Source organism: Podarcis cretensis, assembly GCF_951804945.1.
Source record: "Podarcis cretensis genome assembly, chromosome: 2".
NCBI lineage: Eukaryota > Metazoa > Chordata > Lepidosauria > Squamata > Lacertidae > Podarcis > Podarcis cretensis.
In genome coordinates, this window is record NC_137171.1 from 113,742,558 (window position 1) to 113,769,390 (window position 26,833).

Genomic DNA, 26,833 nt, shown 5'->3' on the forward strand with positions numbered 1-26,833 from the left:
GGAGATGGGGGAATTCTCCCACCTCCTAGCAAAGCCCGCAAGAGCCGCGCAGCCTTTAAAGATCGCGCTGCTCGAGAAAGTTGAAGAAGACTGGAAGAAATTTAAGATTTATTTTAAAAAGCATTGTAATTTGGTTGAATGTTAAGAAGGATGCTAGATCATAAATAACTGAGCACCACTAAACTAGATGGAATTAGGATGACAAGTGAGATTGAGGAAAAAACATAAACCTTTGGGAGAAATATTAGATTATATTTTAAATGAATGGGATACAAGAATGTAAACAAGATGATAAATTGCGGGTAAGAATTGACAATGATGCAAGTGGGAGCGGGAGACGTGAGGGAGTCCCATGAAGCTAAGAAAATATGTTATGATATATGTTTCATTGTTTTTTATTTCTGCATTTATGTTTAAAAATTTTAATAAATATATATATATATATATAAAAATAAAAATAAAGATCGCGCTGCTCTTGGGGGCTTTTCCCCAAGGAGGAAAAAGGGACTGACTGGCCGAGTCCGTCCCTTCTCCCTCCTGTGGGCTTTTGCGGGAGATGGGGGAATTCCCCCACCTCCCGTAATAGCCTGTCTGCTGCTCCCAGAGCTGGGGGGAGGGGGAATATTTTTTCCCTTCTGAAAACTAGGTGTGCCCTATGGTCAGGTGTGCCCTATAGAGCGAAAAATACGGTACTTAATTCGTTCCGGAGGTCCGTTCCTAACCTGAAACCTCTGGCTAGGTTGCCCCAGCCACTCTGGGCGGCTTCCGACACATACAAAAAAAAAAAACATAATAGAAACAGAAAGCTCCAAAGAAAAGCAGGTGGTCTTCTCAGGGAAATATTGGAAGGGGAACTCACTCGCCCCAATAGCTGTGGGTTCAGCCTGGGCAGCCAAAAGAACCCAGGCCCCAATTTGTCTGTGAAACCGGGTGTCTTTATTAAAAGCATTGCAATGGTTGTCACTTCACCCCCACAGGTACCCTTTAGGCAAAGTGCCACTGCCTCGGGGTAAAAGACACAATATTGATGCCTCAAGCATTCATAAACAGCAGATGTTCCTCCTTGCTCCGGCAAAGTTGCATAGCAACGGCCTTCGGCCTTCACTCCTTATCTCCTCTTCCCTCCAACCTCCTCCTGCTTACGTGCTACTTTGACCTTCTCTTTTGAAAAAGCAAACTTCCCATGCTGAACCCTTCCCACACATATTTCAATTTTCATTCTGTAGTTTCTATAGTCACTCCAAAAACCTGAGTGGGCTTATTCAGGCACACCCCTAGCAATTTTGTGGGGGTGAGAATGAGTTAATCAGCTTTTACCCACTGCTCGTATTAAAATGTCCCATCTAAAGCTTTTTTGACATTGGCCGAAAACATTTCTCCCATGCGTTGACAAATGAGAATCAGGGAATTGTAGCGTTGGAAGGGACCCCAAGAGCCATCTAGCTGAACCCCCTTGGCCATGCAGGAATCTCAGCTAAATTAGCCTACTTTAATTTAATTTTTCCCATTCATGTCTGTTTGGACACCTTAATATTGTTTCTTTGCAATCTGTATACAGTGGTACCTCGGGTTACATACGCTTCAGGTTACATACTCTTCAGGTTACAGACTCCACTAATCCAGAAATAGTGTTTCAGGTTAAGAACTTTGCTTCAGGATGAGAACAGAAATCGTGCTCCAGTGGCGTGGCAGCAGCAGGAGGCCTCATTAGCTAAAGTGGTGCTTCAGGTTAAGAACAGTTTCAGGTTAAGTACGAACCTCCGGAATGAATTAAGTACTTAACCTGAGGTACCACTGTAATGCTTTATTTCATAAAATGTGTACAGTGGTACCTTGGTTCTCAAATTTAATGCGTTCCGGAAGTCCGTTCCAAAACCAAAGCGTTCCAAAACCTAGGCACGCTTTCCCATAGAAAGTAATGCAAAATGGATTAACCTGTTTCAGACTTTTAAAAACAACCCCTAAACACTCAGAATGCAGCACGTTTGGCTTCTGAAAATAGGTCGCAAACCAGAAAACTTACTTCCGGGTTTGCAGTGTTTGGGTTCCAAGTTGTTTGAGTATGAAGGCATTTTGAGGACCAAAGTACCACTGTATACGTCTTGATGGTAAAAAAAAAAAAAAGTGGTTTTGTAAAAACGATAAAATGATGAGTACAAACAGCTATTTAAAGCATTCAAAAAGTAATCAGAATCAACAATAAGCTAATAACGGACGCAAACGCATGTCAAATGTTGTACAGTGGTACCTCGGGTTACATACCTTTCAGGTTACAGACTCTGCTAACCCAGAAATAGTACCTCTGGTTAAGAACTTTGCTTCAGGATGAGAACGGAAATCGCACAGCGGCAGCAGAACCCCCATTAGCTAAAGTGGTTCTTCAGGTTAAGAACAGTTTCAGGTTAAGAAAGGACCTCCGGAACGAATTACCGTATTTTTTGCTCTATAAGACTCACTTTTTCCCTCCTAAAAAGTAAGGGGAAATGTGTGTGCATCTTATGGAGCGAATGCAGGCTGCGCAGCTATCCCAGAAGCCAGAACAGCAAGAGGGATTGCTGCTTTCACTGTGCAGCGATCCCTCTTGCCGTTCTGGCTTCTGAGATTCAGAATATTTTTTTTCTTCTTTTCCTCCTCCAAAAACTAGGTGCGTCTTGTGGTCTGGTGCGTCTTATAGAGCGAAAAATACGGTAAGTTCTTAACCCGAGTTACCACTGTATTTTGTAAGTCTTATAGTCAGGTGGATGGTTTGATTGGAGACGGTAAGCTGTTCTATGGTGGCATACATTTTTGCAGGGCTTTTTTTCTATTAAAAAAAAAAGTTTAAATGTACTCTCATTTTCCTACTCATTTTGAAATACTGCCCCTCAATGAGGCCAGACGTAGATTCACGAAATGTTTAGGGGTATGCATACTCCTGCATACCCCCAGAAAAAAAGCACTGCGCTTTTGAACGAATCTTTGGCAACTGTCAACGCCCACCTTTTAATATGAAGGGATGTGGCTTAGAACACTTAATCTGGGATGACTCATGCTGGAGAGCCTGGCAGTTCCAGGAAACAGTCGGTGCCTTGAAACCAAAAGCAAAACATCCTCCCTTTCTCCCTTCTGCTTCAGAGCGGAGCAGACATGGCAACCGTGCGCCTCACCAAGCAGTTCCTGGACGAAACCTCCTGCCCCATCTGCCTGGACTATTTCACAGACCCGGTGATTCTGGACTGCGGGCACAGTTTCTGCAAAGCCTGCCTCGCCATGTGCTGGAAAGAAACCCAAAGACCAGCATCATGCCCCAATTGCAGGCAAGTGGCCCAGAGAACCAGCTTCAGGCCGAACCGGCAGCTGGCCAACGTGGTGGAAATAGCCAAGCAGCTCAGGTCTCAGGCGGAGACAACCGATTGTGAGAGACATGGGGAGCCCTTGGAGTTTTTCTGCAGGGTTTGTGTAGCCCCCATCTGCAACGTCTGCAAGAGGTCGCAAGAGCACAGCGAACACGCCTTGATTAATCTGGACCGGATTTCACAGCAGATGAAGGTAGGAAATCTCCTTCAAGCATCAATTCTCAGAACTGTGTCTTAGGTAGCATGAGCACTCTACCTGGAAAGCCCATTTTCCCCTTCAAAGAATTCTGGGCATTGTAGTTGGTTCCTGAGAGTTGTAACGCTGCGTAGGCTAAATTATAGCGGCCAGAATTATTTGAGGAGGGAGATGTGCTTCAGAGGTCTAGCTTTAATCCCCACCGTACTATGATGTATAGATGGTACCTAACGCCAAGCAAATTAGCCAAAATATACCGTATTTTTCGCTCTATAAGACGCACCAGACCACAAGACGCACCTAGTTTTTGGAGGAGGAAAAGAAGAAAAAAAATATTCTGAATCTCAGAAGCCAGAGCAGCAAGAGGGATCGCTGTGCAGTGAAAGCAGCAATCCCTCTTGCTGTTCTGGCTTCTGGGATAGCTGCGCAGCCTGCATTCGCTCCATAAGATGCACACACACTTCCCCTTACTTTTTAGGAGGGAAAAAGTGAGTCTTATAGAGCAAAAAATACGGTATATAAATCAACGTCAGAGCTTTGTTGGAAATGTAAAGAAGTAGAAGTATTGCATAAATAAAAGTTTGTAGGGAGGTACAAAGAAATTATATAAGAAATATGTAACTGGGCGGTATAAAGTAATGGATAGATAAAGTACAGTGAGATTGGAAGTCAGTTTTAAATTTCTTCTCTGTAAGTTTTATAATTGTGTTCAATACCAGGAGTGTATATACGATGAGAATTATATTAATCTTCTTATATCTTATAGTGTGGTGGTTTGTTTGATCATTCTGTTATTTGTTTGTTTGATTGTACAGTATGTTTGTTTACCTGTATATATGTCTGTTTTTTCATAAATGTGTTTATTTTAAATTAATAAAGATACATTTTTTAAAAAAATAAAGAAGAAGTAGAAGGCTCCTTTTACCACATGTGATGGACGTGCAAAGTAGCTAAGGACTTTTGGGAGATTGATTTATAATGAGTTGGAAAAAATATTTAAGGTAGCTTTCCCAACAAGACCGGAAGTGTTGTTGTTTATTTCCTAAGGTTAACTGGAGCAGCCTTTTCCATTTGCAGCTTCTGCTTAAAAGGGGGTAGCTGAGTCACCTCCAAAGTGCGTGTCTGTCCTTTAGCATGAGAAAAGTTGAGCTACAGCACACTTCACCCCCGAGAATAATGCCAGGGCAAAAGGTTTAGTGCAGTGATGGAGAAACTCGGCCCTTCAGCTGTTTTGGGACTACAACTCCCAACATCCCTAGCTAACAGGACCAGTGGTCAGGGATGATGGGAATTGTAGTCCCCAAACAGCTGGAGGGCCGAGTTTCACCATCACTGGTTAGCGGTTTCCAAAGATGGATTTGTTATCAGTAGGAAGTGGTATCGTTGATTTTGCGGCTTAATTCTATGTTTTTATATTATTAAGTGCCCTGTGATCTTTAAATCTTCAGGCGGAGTGTAGCGTTTAAATTTAATACAGTGGTACCTGAGGTTACATACGCTTCAGGTAACATACGCTTCAGGTTACAAACTCCGCTAACCCAGAAATAGTGCTTCAGGTTAAGAACTTTGCTTCGGGATAAGAACAGAAATCATGCTCCGGCGGCACGGCGGCAGCAGGTGGCCCCATTAGCTAAAGTGGTGCTTCAGGTTAAGAACAGTTTCAGGTTAAGTACAGACCTCCGGAACGAATTAAGTACTTAACCTGAGGTACCACTGTAGATGTAATAATTAATTGCCAGTGGATTATGTAGTGCGGAGCCTACTAATAGATCTTTGGTGATGGAAGGAATCGGGAGGAAGGATTCCACTTATAAATGGAATTAATAAATAAGATATTGGCAAGGATTTCTGACTCTTAATTGTTTCACAATGGCGCCACCTGCACATTTGGAGCACTATGCGTTTAATACCATTTCAACAGCCATGGCTGTTCTGGGGGCTGGAGCTTGTAAAAAGTGCTGAGCGTTGTTAGGAGACTCGCTCTTCCCCTCACAGCTACAGTTCTCAAAATTCCCAGGGAAGAGGGATTGGTTGTTAAACTAGGGTTCTCATATTTCAAAAAAGTGAAAATCTGGACACAAAGGTGTTGAGGTGTGGGGTTTTTTTTTTTTTGGCAAAATCTCCAAAAATATTTTAAAGGAATTTTCCCCTCAGGCATTTTAGACGTCTGGAATTGTACCTCTGAGAGGCGAATGAGGGGGTCTCCAAACAGCTCTCAGCACCCTAAGCAAACTACAGCTCCAATAATTTTTTGGGGGGCGGGGGGGCGGGAAGCCATGACTGTTTAAAGTGGTATGGCAGTACTTTAAATGGGGATAACGACAACAGCAAAAAGACCCTTTCTTTCTCTCTCTCCACACACCCATCAAACTTCTGAAATGAGGAAGCTTGTGGGGCAAAACTGGGTTCTTGAAAAGTGTGGTAAAAAAAAAAAAAGACTAATAGCATGTACACATACCCCACAAATGAATAAAAATGAATGCTCAATAAAGACTGGATATAAGGCACTTCCAAATGACTTGTTTATTGAGCATTAATTCTGATTTGTTCGGAAGCTATTTGATTAGCGTTAATTCCGGTTTATTTCTGGGGACGTTTGATGACTTTTATCCCATGCTTTCCAGTGCATTTCCTTGTCACTCTCCTTATTGCAAAAATAAAAATAAATCCAATATTTTGTGGGGGGAATTGTGTCTGGGCATCAAACTGACTGATTTCTCACAGGTCAAAAAGCCTCATTTTGTTTTCCACAGCAAGGAATCCAGACTCGGGTGCAGTTTCTGGTGCAAGAGAGACAAGTGGTTAGGGAATGGAAACTGGCTGAAGAAGAGAGGATCAAGGCATTTCCGGTAGGTCTTTGCTGTTATAGTTCCCACATTGGGGATGAGTCCTGGCTGGCCAACAGTTCTGTCATCCTAGATATGTATGCCGTCAGATGTATCAGGCTGTGTTCACGTTTGTTTGTTTTTAATGATTTTTATTAAGTTTCTAGGGACACGGGTGGCGCTGTGGGTTAAACCACAGAGCCTAGGACTTGCCGATCAGAAGGTCGGCGGTTCGAATCCCTGCGACGGGGTGAGCTCCCATTGCCCGGTCCCTGCTCCTGCTCCTGCCAACCTAGCAGTTTGGAAGCACATCAAAGTGCAAGTAGATAAATAGGTACCACTCCAGCGGGAAGGTAAACGGCGTTTCCGTGTGCTGCTCTGGTTCGCCAGAAGCGGCTTAGTCATGCTGGCCACATGACCCGGAAGCTGTACACCAGCTCCCTTGGCCAATAAAGCAAGATGAGCGCCACAACCCCAGAGTCGGTCACGACTGGACCTAATGGTCAGGGGTCCCTTTACCTTTACTATTAAGTTTCTAGCAAATATAACACCTATTACAACAGAAACTGAAGAGACAAAATTAATAATATAAACAAAAAAGATAACAAGAAAAATAAAAACACATATTAACAAACACCCAAACCACACAAATGAATTGACTGTTTAAACTTCTAGCGTCATTAACATCATTTCGACTTCCTCTGAGCCCTCCTTTCTGAATTTCCTTGTATTTAAATGTAGCAGTTTTCCAATATCATTATTAAAACACAATATTCCAATTAAATTCTAATTTGTTAACTTTTCTTAAAGTTCAGATCTCAGTTATGTTACAACTCTTACTGAGCCCACCTGAGCCCTTCTAATCAAAGACAGGGATAACATGAGGGAGCAATGTTATGGCAGGCAGCCTTTGCAGGGCTGGATTAAGACCTTTGGAGTCGCTTAAAAAATTTTGGTGCTCCCATATATATCTAATTCAAAATATAAACACATAAACCTTGGTGAACCGAGTGGCCATTTTTACCAGTTACCTGATTCTAATTTTGTTGCATTCCCAAGATTAATGTATATCATTAATCTCTAATATTGCTATTTATCTATTTATTGAGTGTATTGTGTGTACAGTGGTACCTCAGAAGTTGAACAGAATCCGTTCTGGAAGTCCGTTCGACTTCCAAAACGTTCGGAAACCAAGGTGCTGCTTCCGATTGGCAGCGTCAGACGTTCGGGTTCCAAAGAACGTTCGCAAACCGGAACAGTCACTTCCGGTTTTGCGGCATTCGGGAGCCAAACCATTAGACTCGCAAGGCGTTTGGGAGCCGAGGTATGACTGTAATTTTTTTCATTTATTGTGAGAGCCTTTCCCCCCAGCTTGCACCATAGGCTCTATGGTAAATCTGGCAATGGAAAAATTTCTGTGGTGTCCCCCTTCCAAAGTCAGTACAGTGGTACCTCGGGTTAAATACGCTTCAGGTTACATACGCTTCAGGTTACAGACTCCGCTAACCCAGAAATAGTACCTCGGGTTAAGATCTTTGCTTCAGGATGAGAACAGAAATCGTGCTCCGGCGGCAGCGGGAGGCCCCATTAGCTAAAGTGGTGCTTCAGGTTAAGAACAGTTTCAGATTAAGAACAGACCCCCAGAACGAATTAAGTACTTATCCCGAGGTACCACTGTACCACCAACGAAAAAAAGGTTCTTAAGAATCCTGTGGAAATTTACTGCACTGTGGTATGTTAAAGAAGCATTATGTGTAGAATTCTTTTGCAGTATCCGTCACAGGCCTGTAGCTATGCTCCCCTGAACGGCACTCAGCTTCCACATCTACTCCCTCCCCAATTTCTATTTCCCCTTCAGGCGGAGCTAGAGGAGGAGAAGAACAAGATCACGGGCGCTTTTGAGCAAATGCACAACTTCCTGCACGAGCTGCAGCGCTTTTGGCTGACCGAGCTGGAGGATCTGGAGAAAGAGATGAAGAAGAAAAAGGAAAGTAATATCGTCAAGCTCTCACAGGATATCGCCTTTCTCAGTAGCCACATCACAGACATGGAAAATAAGCGCCACCTGCCGCCTTTTGAGTTCCTGCAGGTGAGACAGAGAAACACAAAGGCAGCTCCCTGATCCCGGGAGTACGGGTCCCTAGTGAAATATACTCAGAGTCGAGAGTGGATTTCATGCTCTTTATTCAGCTCATAGTGGTGAGGAGGAATGAAAGTTTCCCCAAAGTATCTGCTTTATATACATTATTTACACAATGGGCTGCACGTGATTGGCTAATTCCGGAATTCTCCCGTAGGCCAATCAGGTTGTGGATTTACTTCCATCTGGAGCTGGATTGGGTGGCTCCTGCAGACCAATCATACCGCTGCATTGTTCTAGGACCAATCAGACTGCTGCATTTTGGATCCTATTCAACTCAGTACATAACACCTGGGGAGGACACTTGGGCTCTGTACAAACTTATTATCCGTTTGTTGCGCAATGGAGTAGCTTTTTCTCAGCGTTGAACCATGCATGCTCATCCTCAACATGCTGGTTTCAGTCCAGGTTGTTTCTAGAACCTTCCATCCCCAAAAGTGGGTGTGGTTACTTGATACACATTTGAAGATGCTCTCCTTGAATTAGGTTTTCTATGGCTTTTCCTCCCTGCCCCATATCCCAGGTGAACGAAGAAGGAATTGGGGGTTGAAATATTGGCGTACACCCAGCCACAGTGACATTGGGCAGGTCCCAGCCCCCATTTTCAAATGGAGGGGGGCGGGTAACACAGAATTGATCTGCATTAAGCTTTTATTTTGAGAACGAAACTGATTTGTGAAAAAGCACTTTTCCCAGGGCACTGAATATGTAATAGGTCCAGGTTGTATATGGACTACTTGATAGAAGAAAATACAGTCTCTGTGTCCATTGAATGTACAATGTTTCTGTGTGATCTGGCTTTTGTCACGGTGTCCCGTTGTGCCAGAAGCGGTTTAGTCATGCTGGCCACATGACCCAGAAAGCTGTCTGAGGACAAACGCCGGCTCCTTCAGCCTCAAAGCGAGATGAGCACCGCAACCCCATAGTCACCTTTGACTGGACTTAACCGTCCTGGGGTCCTTTGTGGTTGTTTAGTTGTTTAGTCGTGTACGACTCTTCGTGACCCCATGGACCAGAGCACGCCAGGCACTCCTGTCTTCCACTGCCTCCCGCAGTTTGGTCAAACTCATGCAGGTAGCTTCGAGAACACTGCCCATCCATCTCGTCCTCTGTCGTCCCCTTCTCCTTGGGCCCTCCATCTTTCCCAACATCAGGGTCTTTCCTAGGGAGTCTTCTCTTCTCATGAGGTGGCCAAAGTATTGGAGCTTCAGCTTCAGGATCTGTCCTTCCACTCGGCTAATTTCCTTAAGAATGGATGCGTTTGATCTTCTTGCTGTCCATGGGACTCTCAAGAGTCTCCTCCAGCACCATAATTCAAAAGCATCAATTCTTTGGCGATCAGCCTTCTATTTTAAAGCTATAAACAAGTAAATACTGTAGAAGTAATTTCAGAAACCCTCTTGTGCTGTATTCAAACATGAGAAGTCTTCTCTTCTCATGAGGTGGCCAAAGTATTGGAGCCTCAGCTTCAGGATCTGTCCTTCCAGTGAGCACTCAGGGCTGATTTCCTTCAGAATGGATAGGTTTGATCTTCTTGCAGTCCATGGGACACTCAAGGGTCTCCTCCATCACCATAATTAAAAAGCATCAAGGTAAAGGGTAAAGGTAAAGGGGTCCTTTACCTTTTTATAATATTGTGTGCATGGAGCCTTCCAAGAAAAGTAATATCCAATACAGTCATACCTCGAGTTGAATGGGTCGAGCGCGTTCGAGTTGCACTCCGCGGCAACCCGGAAGTAACGGAGCGTGTTACTTCCAGGTTTCACTCCTCGTGCATGCGCAGACGCTCAAAATGACGTCACGCGCATGTGCACGCACAGACGCGCTGTTGCATCTTATGTTCCTTTTGGGATACGAATGGGGCTCCGGAATGGATCCCGTTCGCATCCCGATGTACCACTGTAGAGCAAAATGCCCTGTTTGTGTTCTGCCTGTGCAGCTGAGACCCATTTCTCTCATTCTCTCTTTCAGGGCCTTGGGACTTGCGTGGTCAGGTACGTGGCTCTTTCTCAGTCTCCTTCCTATCCTTTTCCAGTGGCCGGTCGCTCACATTTGGTGCTGTTGTTGTTGCTGCTGCTGTTTGAACCATCTCTTAGGCTGACCCACCTTCCTTACAGGTTTGTGCTGTGGAAAAGAAAGCGGACAGTGCTGGGAATCTCTACAGGCATGGAAGAGAGACTCACAAGTTACATTCAGAAAAATTCGTTTCTGAAGGATACCTTGGAGAAATGCAAAGGTATTCTTTGGGGTCTGGGGGTCAGTTCATGGAATGAGGAAGGACGCCGTTTGTCAGGCAGTTCCGCATCTCTGTTGGTTGCTGCGAAAGTCAGAATTTTGCTAAAGAGGAGCTGACTCTTACCTGGAATGATCCAGCGGGTCTCGAACCACATTTCCCTCATTCCATCCACTTCCTAGAATCCCTTTGATGCAACTATCCTCCTTGGCCGTGCACACACACAGCCATTTGTAGCACAAAAATGCAGTTGATCTCAGACTGGAATTTTTTCCTCCTCGTCCTCAACATGCTGTTTTCAACCTAGATGGATTCTAGATCCTGCCATCCCTAATGGGGTGTGTGGTTACCCTATAGGTGTTTGAAAACCCTTCCCTTGAATAGGTTATCCATGCCTTTCCCTCCCTGAACATGCCCCAGGTGAGCGAAGAAGCAAGGAAGTGGTGTTTGTGATCTTGGTATATACATGGCAAGGTCACGCAGAATCCATTTGCGATTATATTTTTTTCTCCACATACCAGGGATACTCTGAAAAGGAGAGGGGATGAGAAAACCTGGGATTGGGGAAGGCGAAAGTGTGGGGAGGTGCTGATTTAGAGGAGACCGATCATTTGGGTAACAGAGAATTGACGGAACCTTACGGCCCACATTAAACAACAGTATGGACAAGCCCTTAGAGGAAAAGAGGATGGAGAGAAAACTAGAAATAGTTTTCTTTGCTTGTCATTGACTCTGGCGCCATCTAAAGTTTGCCTTTATGCCTGCCTACCCCCCCCCCCATTCCCAATGGCAGCCATCCACTGCTGATCTATGAGCAGAACGTGTGCCAATTTTATTCACAGTTGTTGTTTTTCTTTTTAGGCGATGCATATCCTTGTTTTTCGTCTGTGAGTAATTGGCCACCTGACCCATCTTCCGTCCCCCCAATTATATCCACGATAGGCCTCATTAACCAAGAATTTAGTATGAGGGTGGGGCTTGAGGGGGAAGGGACGGTTAACAAATTATATACTTGATGGACTTTTGACCACGTTTTTAATTAGTCGCTCTTTCTTCTGTATAACAGGGCTGCTGATGCAGGCACCGAACAAAGGTAAACTATCTGTAAGGAATGGAAGAAGAGAAAATGTTCACAAGTGTTCACAATTTCAACTGGTTGCCTTCATTTTTCTTTTATTTAGTTTGATAAATTTATATATCCAATCTTCATCAGAGGATCTCTGGGCCTTAGGCGGGTGGCTTGTTGCAACCCTCTTCTGGAAAAGTCAATTTATTTCCTTTCATATGAACAGAAATTGGGCTCATTAATGAGAGAACAAATAAGATGCTGGATGGCAGAGATTCCACATATGGTAAAGTCAGTGCCTGCTTAATCCAGAATGGGGCAGCTAGACTGGTGACTAGGACTGGCCGCCGAGACCATGTAATACCGGTCCTGAAAGACCTACTTTGGCTCCCAGTACGTTTCTGAGCACAATTCAAAGTGTTGGCCTTTAAAGCCCTAAACGGCCTTGGCCCAGTATACCTGAAGGAGCATCTCCACCCCCATCGTCCAGCCCGGACACAGAGGTCCAGCTCCGAGGGCCTTCTGGCGGTTCCTTAACTGAGAGAAGTGAGGTTACAGGTGACCAGGCAGAGGGCCTTCTCAGTGGTGGCGCCCGCCCTGTGGAACGCCCTCCCCTCAGATGTCAAGGAAATAAACAACTACCAGACTTTTAGAAGACATCTGAAGGCAGCCCTTTTAAGGGAAGTTTTTAATGTGTGGCATTTTAATGTATTTTTAATCTTTGTTGGAAGCCGCCCAGAGTGGCTGGGGAAACCCAGCTAGATGGGCAGGGTACAAATAATTTATTATTAGTATTATTAGTATTATTAGTATTATTAGTATTATTAGTATTATTAGTATTATTAGTATTATTAGTATTATTGAACCCCTGCCTCCTGAGCCTTAGTCTGACACTCTGACCACTACACCTCACTCCCCCTCCTCATAAACAGTAACAGCCCACAACTTCACTAAGAAATTAAACACCCTTGACTGGAATTACTGCATGCCAGCCAGCTGAAACCTGCAATGTCCAAGTTTCAGTCCATACCTTGTGCCTTTGGGGGAACAGGTGGTGAGCAGGTGTTTCTGCTTCTTTCATCTACTGCCATGTAACCTTCTTCATCTTCCATCTTCTAATATCTCTCTTAAGACCCAAGGGGAGGAGGTTCAGCAAGCAAGGTAATTCCTGAAAGCTAGACTTTCCTTTAAAGCCCTAAACGGCCTCAGCCCAGTATACCTGAAGGAGCGTTTCCACCCCCATCGTCCAGCTCGGACACAGAGGTCCAGCTCCGAGGGCCTTCTGGCAGTTCCTTAACTGAGAGAAGTGAGGTTACAGGTGACCAGGTAGAGGGCCTTCTCGGTGGTGGTGCCCGCCCTGTGGAACGCCCTCCCCTCAGATGTCAAGGAAATAAACAACTACCAGACTTTTAGAAGACATCTGAAGGCAGCCCTGTTTAGGGAAGTTTTTAATGTTTGATGTTTTGTTGTGCTTTTAGCATTCTGTTGGGAGCCGCCCAGAGTGGCTGGGGAAACCCAGCTGGATGTGCAGGGTATTAATAATAATAATAATTAATAATAATAATTTAGGGATGTGGGACTTCCAAAATATCCATATGTGAGTGGGGGTCCACAGTGCCTCTCTGTCCTCAACCTGCTTGTAATTGAAGGAGTGGTCCTTTCCACTCTTTGCTGGGCCCCAGAAACAGGCCTGGAGTGTTTTCGAGTCTCTCTCCAGTAGTGAGACTGAGCCTTCACCTGGCATCATCAACCACCCAACCTCCTTTGTCATATCCTCCTCCTCCTCCTCTTCTTCTTCTTCTTCTTCTTCTTCTTCTTCTTCTTCTTAGTGAGCATCACTCTGGATCCAGGAACCGCCCACCCCTTTCTTGTTGTAACCGAGGACCTGAAGAATTTGAGAAGAAGACGGGAAATGCAGGACGTTCAGGACAACCCTGGGAGATTCGACAGCATGCTCTACGCGCTGGGCCATGCAACATTCACCTCAGGAAGATATTGGTGGGAGGTGGTAGTGGAAGAGGAGAAGGAGGAAAGGGAACGGGCCAACTGGGCCGTAGGGGTTGCAAAAGAGTCTGTCAGGCGCAAAGGCTTTGTCCGCATGCTTCCTTCTGAGGGGATCTGGGCCATTGGGAAGGGAAAGGATGAGTCAGCCTCATCTGATCCCTTCTGGGCTTCAACCCTCCCTGAGCGGACCCCTTTGAGCTTGAGCTATGAGCCCAGGAAGATCCGGGTGTCCCTAGACTATGATCAGGGCTGTGTGGAATTCTATAATGCCCACACCGACGACTTGATTTTCAATTTCCAACAAGCCACATTCTCTGGAGAGAAGGTCCAGCCCTTTTTCCATGTTTGGTGGGGAGCTGATCTGAAGTGTTGAGTCCTGAGGACGATCCTCACTGCTCCCAGCTCTACCACCCCCACCCTGAAAGGAGGTGACAGCCTAGCATTTTCTCTGCAGTGTCATGAATTTGTGGGTGCCAGACACCCTAAATTTCTGGATCCAGTAAATGTTAGAATTTAATCTGTGTGTGGAGTGTCAGAAGTGGATGCCAGACAGTAGGTTTAGCAAGCTTTAAAATATAAGCCAGGCCAGCTCCCCCATGTCAGGAAATGCCTGGGAGACGAGCCATGACACTCACACCAGCTCTACCACCCCCAACCTGAGAGGAGGTGACAGCCTAGCATTTTCTCTGCAGTGTTAAGAGTTTGTGGGTGCCAGACACCCTAAATTTCTGGATCCAGTAAATGTTAGAATTTAATCTGTGTGTGGTGTGTTAGAACTGGATGCCAGACAGTAGGTTTAGCAAGCATTAAAATATAAACCAGGCCAGCTCCCCCATGTCAAGAAGTGCCTGGGAGACGAGCCATGGCCCCCACAACATTATTTTTCCACTTTATTTTGTACAACTTTATTTTGTGCAACTAAAAAACTTTGAAATGTTAATAATAAAAGAACTACATAGTAGAAGGAAGAAAAGAAGGAAGGAACGAGCCATTAAGAAAAGTCAAGGAGAATGGGATTCTGGACCAGATAGCTGTTGGGTGGGGCCCCTCCTGCAGTTCTGAGTTGGTTCAGAAAACAAAGCAGACTTTGAAAGGAGAGTCTTTAGAATTGGTAACCTAGGGGGAAAAGGTTGCAGTCTGGTAAAGGCGGCAAGCTGGGGAGAGGGGGAGAGCACAACGGTTGATGTTATTTTCTATGGAAGAGTTTGTTTTTTGATAAATAAAAAAATGAAAAAAACCTACAAACTTTTGCAATCCTATTTCATGTTCTTCACACACACATTCCTATGAGGTCAATAAAGGTAAAGGGACCCCTGACCATTAGGCCCAGTCATGGCCGACTCTGGGATTGCGGCTTCTGGCGAATCAGAGCAGTGCACGGAAACACCATTTACCTTACCGCTGGAGCGGTACCTATTTATCTACTTGCACTTTGACGTGCTTTCAAACTGCTAGGTTGGCAGGAGCAGGGACTGAGCAACAGGCGCTCACCCCGTTGCGGGGATTAAAACCGCCAACCTTCTGATCAGCAAGTCCTAGGCTCTGTGGTTTAACCCACAGCACGTCCCATGAGGTCATTTGGTTGTTGTTGTTTAGTTGTTTGGTTGTGTCTGACTCTTCGTGACCCCATGGACCAGAGCACGCCAGGCACTCCTGTCTTCCACTGCCTCCCACAGATTGGTCAAACTCATGCTGGTAGCTTTGAGAACACTGTCCAACCATCTCGTCCTCTGTCGTCCCCTTCTCCTTGTGCCCTCCATCTTTCCCAACATCAGGGTCTTTTCCAGGGAGTCTTCACTTCTCATGAGGTGGCCAAAGTATTGGAGCCTCAGCTTCAGGATCTGTCCTTCCAGTGAGCACTCAGTGCTGATTTCCTTAAGAATGGATAGGTTTGATCTTCTTGCAGTCCATGGGACTCTCAAGAGTCTCCTCCAGCACCATAATTCAAAAGCATCAATTCTTTATGGTCCAGCTCTCACTTCCATACATCACTGCTGGGAAAACCATAGCTTTAACTATACGGACCTTTGTTGGGAAAGTGATGTCTCTGCTTTTTAAGATGCTGTCTAGGTTTGTCATTCCTTTTCTCCCAAGAAGCAGGCGTCTTAATTTCATGGCTGCTGTCACCATCTGCAGTGATCATGGAGTCCAAGAAAGTAAAATTTCTCACTGCCTCCATTTCTTCCCCTTCTATTTGCCAGGAGGTGATGGGACCAGTGACCATGGTATTAGTGCACTATACAGTAGTGGAATAGCAGACTTGTAGAACTAACCTTTTGTTTATCTATTGAAACATGCAGAGAGTAGAAAGGACATTGACTGGAACAGTTGCTTCAAAATGTGAAGGGAAGGGTTTTCCTCTGATTGCTTCCTCTTTTGATGCTGCTTATCTAATTTCTATTCCCACCCCCCCACCCCACCCCCACCCTGCTGCTAATATAAATAATTACTCCAGTTTCCGGAGTAAAAAACAGTGGGGTGGACAGGCACTTACAGTAATAGCCTAAAATGGGTTTGAGACCCTAAATGCCCCTACTCTAGAGTAACCCACCCGAACAGTGGGTGATTTACTCCTGATCGACGCCTCATGATCACGTCACCTTTTTTTTTTTTTTGCAAGCAAACAAAAATGTGCACAGACTTACAGCCAGATGGGAAGCCACAATGCAGAACAGCTTGTTCACCGTATGTGAAAGGAACTGAGCATTTCCTAGAAATGATTAAGCAATCGTGAGGATTTGAGGGAAAGGGGAGGAGATTTATGCCCATTTTATGCACGGAACATAGCAGAACATGCATTAAAAATGCTACACAGTTGCATAGAATTCCAGATCTGATTCCCCAGAGAACTTAAAAATGGAAAATGGACAGTTGCAGAGTGCTAAGGACTAGAGATGATAATACGTCTGTTTCCATCTCACTCTGTTTCTTATTGTTCTATACTTCAATCTACCGTATTTTTTGCTCTATAGGACACACTTTTTCCCCCTCCAAAAATGAAGGGGAAATGTGTGTGCGTCCTATGGAGCGAATGCAGGCTCCTTGGCTTCAGCGATAGCAACGTGAAGCCTCCGAAGCGCAGAGGGAGAGCTCCCCCCGTGCTCCCGAGGCTTCGCGTTGCTTTCGCTGAAGCCGCCTGAAGCCCCTGGAGCTTCAGGCAGCTATCCGCAAGCCTTCTGAGCGCAGCAGGAGTTCCCGCTGCGCTCCGAAGGCTTGCAGATGGCCACCTGAAGCCTGGAGAGCGAGAGGGGTCGGTGCACACCAATCACTCTTGCACTCCAGGCTTCGCTTCATTGGAGAGGCGCTGCACAGTTTTCCCTCTCTGAGCAGCGCTCCTTCAGCGAAGCGGGAGGAGAAAAGGAAGGGGCTCCGTTTCTCCTGCCGCTTCGCTGAAGGGGCACTGCGCAGAGAGGGGGAGAACTTTTTTTCTCCTGTTCTCCCCCTCCTATGGTCCAGTGCGTCCTATAGAGCGAAAAATACGGTATATCCTGCCTTTCCTGCAAAGGGACCCCTTCCTGACCTCTTTAACTGGAACTTTCTTAGGTCCAGCTTGAGAGTCCCTGTGGCCCCACCAGGAATCCTGGGAACTATAGTTTTCCCCTGGAAAAGGGTGCCATTTGTGGCATCCTCAACAAACCACAGTTCCCATGATTCTTTGAGGGGGGAAACATGTGCATTGAATATGCTTTAATTGTATAGCACGGATCCACCCTAAAAGCTTTTATTCATGCTAATCAATAAAATTGGAAATAGAACTAGCGTGGCTTTCTGACCAGAGATGTTATATTGTAGGTGTAAAGTTGTGGGCGAACATATCAGACAACACAGCGATTCTTCAAACAGCTCTTCTTTATTCTGAGGCCAGAACTGAACTGAGCTGAAGGGCTCAGTCAGCCTGCTTATATAGAGCTCCGGTACCTTGTTACTGTAACAACTTTCTAAAACTATCCAATCACTGAACGTCACTTTTGATCCTTCATTTGCATACAAACTATCCAATCACTGAACGTCACTTTCGATCCTTCATTTGCATAACTATCTACAGTATCCCCCTGCTGGCCCAGGGTGAGAACTTCAGTACATAACAGTAGGAACCATTAATGCCTCCATGTTCTGGTTGTCACAAGATCCCTTTGCGGCCATCGCTCATCCACAAGCCTAGGGGCTGAGGTCCTTTCACACACACCCCAATAAAATATTTGAGGCGGCTGCCCGCCCAGTTGATGGCCATTGCCATTCAAATGGTGTTCGTGCACCCCGTCATGTGATCAATTATGTGAGGCGACGCTTACCTGGGCTCCCCATTCAACTTGGCACCCCTGTCGCCAAGGGCATAAACGTGCTTCCTCACACCACTGAGGCTGGGTTAGGTGAAAGATGTGCACCTGTTCTGTTGACCTGTATCCGAGATAGATAAGGTACCTCCAGAATGGGATTCAGTTATGTACTGTCAAATTCAGATTGCACCACAGAATCATAGAATCATAGAGTTGGAAGAGACCACAAGGGCCATCGAGTCCAACCCCCTGCCAAGCAGGAAACACCATCAGAGCACTCCTGACATATGGTTGTCAAGCCTCTGCTTAAAGACCTCCAAAGAAGGAGACTCCACCACACTCCTTGGCAGCAATTTGGCGTGTTGTGGATTAAACCCGCTTCCCCTCCAAAAGCACTGGGGAAATGCTGGGGAAAAGCACTGGGAGGTGTCAGATAACACTTGCTTTGATGCAACATCATTTCACTTCCCTGAAATCAAATCAGGATGTTCCATAAACAGCCGGTGCCCCTGTAAGCTTTCTCAAAACAAATCAGACATGTTCTCCGGAAGCTGATAGCTGAATAGATATCACTGGGCAGATTTCATCAAGGCTGTCCAATTCTGGAATTAATTTCTGACCAACTGGAGGCAACAGGGACAATTCCGCTCAGGGTCAGCCCAAGACATTTTGCTACCCGACAGAGAAGAGCAAATAACACACACACACACCAAGTTATTTTGGAATCCCATAAGGACCTCTTCCATTCCCTAACTGGAAAAAGCACAGCTGTAATAAATAAAACAATTTGAGGCCCTTTCATGATGCCAAAATTCATGTCACCTGAGGCAGTCCTATAGGTGGAGCTGGCTCATTGTAGGGCTCTGTCTCTGCATTTTGATGGGGGGGGGGGATACAGATATTTCTCAAACAGGGGAGCTTGTACAGTGGTACCTCGGGTTACATACGCTTCAGGTTACATATGCTTCCGGTTACAGACTCCGCTAACCCAGAAATAGTACCTCAGGTTAAGAACTTTACCTCAGGATGAGAACAGAAATCATGCTCCGGAGGCATGGCGGCAGCAGGAGGCCCCATTAGCTAAAGTGGTGCTTCAGGTTAAGAACAGTTTCAGGTTAAGAATGGACCTCCAGAATGAATTAAGTACTTAACCCGAGGTGCCACTGTATTGCTGGTGCTAGTCTGAGCAAGCAAGCTCTCCTAGTGATCAGTTTGTTGCATTTGATTTTTGTGACTGCCAGCTGAGTGTAAGCGTGTTTTTTTCCTACCTTTAGCCCAGTCAAGGTAAAAGTGAGAACGGAATCCCCAAACCTTTTAACAAGCTTGGTAAGTTGACTGTTTTTGTGCTGGTTTTTCATACATATTTTTCTGCTTGGCCACAGGGAGGTGTGGGGTGGGGACTCCCGGCCATAGCAATAGTTTGGAATTGGGATTGACTGAGCTGATTTGACAGAAAATCGCCTCAAGGAGTTCAGATGGGGAGGTGAGGAGGTATGGTTTTGAGAGAGGAAACCTTTCACTTTTAGCTTTCCATTCTCTTTGCCAGATAGCGGGTGCGTTAATGATGTACAATTATATCCCTAAGATGCTGAAGAAACCCTGAAGAGAATCTTTGTGGCCTTTTGGGTTGAGGCATAAGCTTTCATGGAATAGAGTCTACTTCATAAGGTGCATGAAGCGGTGTGTGTGTTGTGCTAAGTGCTTACTTTGGTGCTACTTTTGGATGTGAAATTATTGGTGAGCTTTAAATGTTGATATATGTCAAACAACTTGCTTTCTGTAGGGCTGTAGCAATATACAGTGGTACCTCTGGCTGCGAACTTAATTTGTTCTGGAAGTCCGTTCTTAACCTGAAATCGTTCTTAGCCTGAGGTACCACTTTAGCTAATGGGGCCTGCCGCCGCTGCGCAATTTCTGTTCTCATCCTGAGGTAAAGTTCTTAACCCGAGGTACTACTTCTGGGTTAGCGCAGTCTGTAACCCGAAGTGTTTGTAACCTGAAGCGTATGTAACCTGAGGTACCACTGTACACAACCTTTAGAAGACATTTGAAGGCGGCCCTGTATGGGGAAGTTTTTAATGTTTGATGTTCTATTATGTTTTTATATGTGTTTGAAGCCGCCACTGTCTCTTACCCTAACCTACATCACAGGGGTGTTGTGAGGATGAAATGGGGAGAAGGAAAACCCTGTACACCAACTTGAGCTCATAGCTGTCAACGTTTCCCTTTTTTAAAGGGAAATTCCCTTATTCCGAATAGGATTCCTCGCAAGAAAAGGGAAAAGTTGACAGCTATGCTTGAGCTCCTTGGAAGATGTAAAGTGGTAGAGGTAAAAGGACCCCCAATTGTTAGGTTCAGGCGGACGACAACTGGGGTTGCAGCACTCATCTGGCTTTATTGGCAGAGGGAGCCGGCACACAACTTTCGGGTCATGTGACCAGCATGACTCAGCCGCGTCTGGCGAACCAGAGCAGCGCACGGAAACGCCCTTTACCTTCCCGCCGAAGCGGTACCTATTTATCTACTTGCACTGGCGTGCTTTCGAACTGCTAGGTTGGCAGGAGCAGGAACCGAGCAATGGGAGCTCACCCCGTCCCGGGGATTTGAACCGCCGACCTTCTGATCGGCAAGCCCTAGGCTCTGTGGTTTAGACCACAGCGCCACCCGCGTCCCGTAACGTTGCATATAAATGTAATGTATAAAGAAGTAAAACAAGGCATGTACGCCACATGCCAAAGATAGATTGTTCCACAAAAAGGGCAACCCATGAAATAATAAAAAAAAAAGCTTGTGCTTCTTTTGCCATGCACTGGCCAAGATCGGCTATACTACGAAGGGCTGCCTGCGGCCAAAGAGGGAGGCAACCACAGAATCGGGACCCCCAGAGTCATCTAGTCCAACCCCCCTGCTATGCAGGCGTCCAACCTAAAAAGGAGGCTGAAGGAGCTCTGCTGCCCCCCTGCGCCAAAACCCGGAGTAGCATGCTTTCAGTAACGATACGTGAACACAGCCCAGTGCACCTCCCAGGAAGGAGCAATCCGAAAGCAAACCTCCACGGATCCACCCACTTCCGCTGACTTTCCGCGCGGGGCGGGCGGAGAAAGCCGTGGGAATCCGCGGTGTCCCCCCCCCCGCCCCCGCGCCTCGCTCCAGGATTGGACGAGGGGGCTTCCTGGAACGTTCCTGAGCCGCGCCAGGTCCAATCAGAGGAGCCGCTCCGCGCCACCACCCCCTGCGACTCGAGCTGCCTTTTGTTTTGGGCTCCGCTTTGCAGGCGCGGCTCTTGCTCGTTGCTGCTTCCCTCCAAGGTGAAAAACCCGTCGGTATTTTTTTTGGGGGGGGGGCGGCAGGGGGGTGCAATGGTTTCCGCGTGGACTCCCACCTCGTAAGATGTTCCTCGTAAGCGGGGAGGCAGGCGGCGGGTGCCCCCTCTGCGCTGAATCGGGAGGCATTTTAGGGTGGGGTGGGGCAGACGCAGGGCCGGATTGAGGTTTGATGAGGCCCTAACCAGCCTTTCTCAACCTGTGGGCCCCCAGATGTTGTTGGACTACAACTCCCATCACCCCCAGCTAGCAAGGCCGGAGCTCAGGGATGATGGGAGTTGTAGTCCAACAACATCTGGGGGCCCACAGGTTGAGAACCGCTGCAAGGTAATGGGCCCTTAATATGTCCAGCTGTCCTTTGTCAGCAGCAAATTGTCGTTGTTTTGTGTGTGTTGCTGGGGTGATGTCTAATACTTGCTTAGTTATTTTACATATTTCTCGTATGGCTGTTGTCCAGAACTAGATTAGCTTTTTTGAGGTCTCTTCAGTTTGGTTAGCTTTTAAGGCTCTGTCGGTTGTAGCTGATGCATTCTCTGGCGTGCGTTTCGAAACTCTCTTTATTTTCCTCCCCGTCGTTTCGATAGATGACTGGCAACAGCAGCGGGGGTACCAGCAACGGCCGCAAGGGCCGTGGCGTTTCATGGCGGCTCCAGGAAACCTTGAATCTCCTGGACATCTGGGGAGAGCAGAAAATCCAGGACCAGCTCCGCAACAGCCACCAGAACATAGACTTTTTCGAATACATTGCCCAGAAGATGGCCACACGGGGCCATCGCCGGACCGCCCTGGAGTGCCGCTCAAAGACCAAAGTGATGAGGCTGGAATACAAGCGTGTGATTGATCACAACTCCAAGGCGGGGAGCAGCAAGGTGACTTGCCCTTTCTACGAACAGCTGCACCGCATCCTCCAGGGCAACGCAAGCATGAAACCCAGCCGGGTGGGCCGAACCCTGAGCTTCCACCTGGTGCTGCAGCCGGAAGCAGCGCAGGAACAGCCGCAGCCGGCAGCGGAAGAAATCATCCCACCCGACGTTCATGTGGTTAATGTTGGAGAATACCTCAAGCAAGAGGACTCTGGTAGGTTTCCACAGCCACAGCTGCCCCGAGTCCTGCTTACGTTATTCGGTCATTTTAATATTTCTCCACACCGATATTTAGCGATGCCTGCTCAACATTTCTAGGGGGGAATTTGATTGGCAGTATGCATTGCAGCCTCCTGTTTCCTTTCTCAAGAGAAAATTGCCGCAGTTACAGTTTTGCTCTGTAGCGTACAGTGGTACCTTGGTTCTCAGACTTAATCCGTTCTGGAAGTTGATTCCAAAACCAAAGCGTTCCAAAGCCAAGGCGTGCTTTCCCATAGAAGGTAATGCAAAATGGATTAATCCATTCCAGACTTCTAAAAACAACCCCTAAAACAGCAAGTTAACATGAATTTTACTATCTAACGAGGCAACTGGTCTATAAAATGAAAGCAATAAACAATGTACTGCAGTCACACAATCAATCAGTAGCTGAACTGGGTTCCACACAGTCACAAAAACACAACAAAAAGAGCCGCAAAAACAAAAGCGCAAAGTTAGCAAAGACAGACAGACCTCAGCATGACATTCAAAACGAAAGCGTGGCACTCGGAAGAGCATGTTTGGCTTCTGAAAGAAGTTTGCAAACTGGAACATTTACTTCGGGTTTGCAGTGTTTGGGTTCCAAGTTGTTTGAGTACCAAGGCATTTGAGAACCAAGGTACCACTGTACATGAATAAACTCTATTCTCTATGTTATCTTTTTCAATCCTCGGTGTGACTGGAATGAAATTGGGGGGGGGGGGCTGTAACTTTTTTTACCCATTTCAATAGGCCAGCCTTCCCCTATCTAGTTTCCCCCAGATGTTTGCGGCTACATCCAGTAGTCTAAACATCGGGGGTGGGGGCACCAGTTTGGGGAAGGCTGACCTGGGCTATTGGTCATTTTCACCTGGTGATATCCTATTATTTTAGCACCTGCCATGAATTATTGTTGAGGGTCGAGTGTTCAGGGGTTGGCATGAAAGAGAAAAAATCGAGCATTTCTTTATTATTTTTTTAAGTTGTGTTACAAACATAACCAATTGTCTGAAATATTTGTATAAGCAGTAAAGCACCACCCGTGTCTCTGGAACGTGTCTCTGTCTATTTCTTCTAGCTGTTTTAACTTTGTAAACAGGTGGGTATTTTCCCCCTGCTTGCTTTGTTTTCCAGATGACACAGGAATGGTGACTGTGAATGGTACTGAGGAAGGCATGGCAGAGGCTGGGGAGAACGACATGGCAGCGATGAAGGAGGAAGACAGCAATGAAGGCAGTGGTAAGAGTTGGCCCCTTGCCCCTTGAACTGTGCATTTGGTGGGTGTGTTGCTCTGCCCTGTGGGTGCTGGAGAAATTGCGGTGAAAATGGTAACTCTGCTGTGAATCTTTTTGTTGTTTCATTTGCAACACCCTTAATCTTTTTGTGCAACAATTTTTTAAATAAAAAACAAACAAACCGTGCATTTCTGTTGTGCAAACCCAGCTCTGCTAACCTCCTTTGGTCTCAGATATTTCTGCTTTGTTTTTCTCCCTGCGTTTTGCCACAGGAAGAGACCTGGATTATCAGAGACCCCAAGTTAACCAAATAAGCCCCTTGCATCAGGATGCGCCCGTCAACACAGGTACGTGTTGTCCAAATACAACTCTTGGTTTTGTTTTGTCTGCAACATAAATTTACATTCAAGAATAGTCACGGCTGCTGTTTTTACTGTTCATGCAATTAGTGTACAGCCGTACCTTGGTTTTCGAACAGCTTAGTTCTCAAACGCCGCAAACCTGGAAGTGATTGTTCCACTTTGCAAACTATTTTTGAAAGCTAAATGTCCGATGGGGCTTCCGCGGCTTCTGATTGGCTGAAGGAGCTTGCTTTTTCCTCTTCTCTCACCTCTAGATTAATGCTTTAGTTTGGACAAAAAAAAAAGATATTTGACAATAATCTTTCTATTTTTCTTTATAAACTAATAAAAATTATTATTATTATTATTATTATTATTATTATTATTATTATTATTATTGAATGCTGTAGTGCTTGATTTCCTGCCTTGGTAGTGCATTGGGCTAGATCATCTGACTCCAAATAATACTACAGTGGTACCTCGGGTTAAGAACTTAATTTGTTCTGGAGGTCCGTTCTTAACCTGAGGTACTACTTTAGCTAATGAGGCCTTCCACTGCCTGTGTGCCACTGCTACACAATTTCTGTTCTCATCCTGAAGCAAAGTTCTTAACCCAAGGTACTATTTCTGGGTCAGCAGACTCTGTAACCTGACTCTGTAACGTCTGTATAGACTCTGTAACGTCTATAACCCGAGGTACCACTGTACATTGTTTATTGCTTTCATTTTATGGATCAGTGGTCTTGTTAGATAGTAAAATTCATGTTAACTTGCTGTTTTCAGGGTTGTTTTTAAAAGTCTGGAACCCGAAGTACCACTGTACCTGTGTGGGCATGCATCATTTGACGAACCATTGCTTCATTTGTTGTTGTTGTTGTTGTTGTTGTTATAAAAAGTTAAATAAAAGTAAATAAGTAAAATAAAGTCATCATTTGTATTTCCCCCACCCTCAGAACCCCCCGTGGCCCACCCGCCCCCAGCCCCATCTCCCCTGGCTGACTTTGCCATACTGCGGCCCAAGAAGAGGAAAGGGGCCGAGACCCTGTTCCAGGAGTTGCTGCAGCAGTCGAGAGAGGAGCAGGAGGAGCTTCTGCTCGAGATGGGCCGCGACAGGGAGGTGGCGCTCAGTCTCCTGAAGACCCTGAGGCAGGACGCGGCCGGGTGCCGGGAGGAGCGGAGGCAGATTATGGAGACGATGCGCGCCCACAACGAGATTCTGAAGGGACTGGCCGCCAACCTCAGCAGCCTCACCGATGCCTTTGCCAGCCACCCGCAGGCCAGGACACCTCGCCCAGGCATGCCCAACAGCGCCAACGCCCAGAGGGGCCACGCCAGGCCGAATGACGAGAATTGCAGCCCACGGAGCCCCCTCCGTCGGTTGCACTCCAACAACCTGTCCTCATTGCTGTTCCCCGCCAACAACACGCACCACATGGCCTAGCCCTGGAGAGACCAAAGAAATGGTGGCCACGAACACTTGTGGAAAGGCAGGAGGAAATCATCCTTTAGTTGGGTGCCCTTAGTTGTGTAGCTAATGCTTCCTGCACATGCTGAAATAACAACAACAACAACAACAATTTATACCCCACCCATCTGGCCGGGCTTCCAACAAAATATTAAAATAAAGTGGTATCTCAGGTTAAGTACTTAATTCGTTCCAGAGGTCCGTTCTTAACCTGAAAATGTTCTGTTCTCATCCTGAAGCAAAGTTCTTAACCTGAAGCACTATTTCTGGGTTAGTGGAGTTTGTAACCTGAAGCGTATGTAACCCGAGTTACCACTGTACCGCAATGCATCAAACATTAAAAGCTTCCCTAAACAGGGCTGCCTTCAGATGTCTTCTAAAAGTCTGGTAGTTTTTCTCTTTGAGGGCGTTCCACAGGGCGGGTGCCACTACCGAGAAGGCCCTCTGCCTGGTTCCCTGTAACTTGGCTTCTCGCAGTGAGGGAACTGCCAGAAGGCCCTCAGCGCTGGACCTCAGTGTCTGGGTAGAACGATAGGGGTGGAGACGCTCCTTCAGGTATACTGGGCCGAGGCCGTTTAGGGCTTTAAAGGTCAGCACAGACACTTTGAATTGTGCTCGGAAACGTACTGGGAGCCAGTGTAGGTCTTTCAAGACCGGTGTTATGTGGTTTTGGCGGCCACTCCCAGTCACCAGTCTAGCTGCCCCATTCGTCCAGCCCCTGGCTTAATTATTATTATTTATTGAATTTATATACTAAGGAATTCAAGGTGCTGTACAGGGTTTTCCTCCTCCCCGTTTCCTCCTCGCAACAATCCTGTGAGGTAGGTTAGAGTAAAAGATAGTGGCAGCTTCAAACACATATGAAAACATAATAGAACGTCAAACATTAAAATCTTCCCGATACAGGGCTGCCTTCAGATGTCTTCTAAAGGTTGTGTATACAGTGGTACCTCGGGTTAAGAACTTAATTTGTTGCAGAGGTCCATTCTTAACCTGAAACTGTTCTTAACCTGAGGTACCACTTTAGCTAATGAGACCTCCTGCTGCCGCCGCACGATTTCTGTTCTCATCCTGAAGCAAAGTTCTTAACCCGAGGTACTATTTCTGGGTTAGCAGCATCTGTAACCTGAAGTGTCTGTAACCCAAGGTACCACTGTATCTTTATCTGAAGGAAGGGCGTTCCACAGGAGGGTGCCACTATTATTTTATTTATTATTATTGATGGAATTTATATACTGCCCTATACCCAGAGGTCTCAGGGCGGTTCACAAAACAAAATCAAAATATAAAACC

At 46.1% G+C, this 26,833-nt stretch overlaps 2 protein-coding genes across 3 annotated transcripts; both read left to right on the top strand.

Annotated features, from left to right (window-relative positions):
- The first annotated feature begins 3,030 nt into the window (after window positions 1-3,030).
- LOC307208717 (zinc finger protein RFP-like) lies at window positions 3,031-15,044 on the top strand. Its single transcript, XM_079963601.1, has 7 exons — window positions 3,031-3,528; window positions 6,285-6,380; window positions 8,215-8,445; window positions 10,468-10,490; window positions 10,614-10,732; window positions 11,796-11,822; window positions 13,625-15,044. Exons 1-7 carry the CDS (start codon window positions 3,127-3,129, stop codon window positions 14,170-14,172), a joined length of 1,446 nt encoding a protein of 481 aa, XP_079819727.1. The 5' UTR covers window positions 3,031-3,126; the 3' UTR covers window positions 14,173-15,044.
- Window positions 15,045-21,154: 6,110 nt separating this feature from the next.
- On the top strand, window positions 21,155-26,471 carry LOC307208827 (uncharacterized protein). Of its 2 annotated transcripts, none has more exons than XM_079963812.1 (5): window positions 21,155-21,384; window positions 21,984-22,476; window positions 23,634-23,738; window positions 24,007-24,081; window positions 25,029-26,469. In XM_079963812.1, the coding sequence occupies exons 2-5, from the start codon at window positions 21,984-21,986 to the stop codon at window positions 25,514-25,516; spliced, it is 1,161 nt and encodes a 386-aa protein (XP_079819938.1). In that variant the 5' UTR covers window positions 21,155-21,384; the 3' UTR covers window positions 25,517-26,469. The 2 variants fall into 2 exon arrangements, with proteins under 2 accessions (XP_079819938.1, XP_079819939.1); XM_079963813.1 differs by lacking the exon at window positions 21,155-21,384 and adding an exon at window positions 21,423-21,461 and having other exon boundaries at window positions 25,029-26,471.
- Window positions 26,472-26,833: the final 362 nt, after the last annotated feature.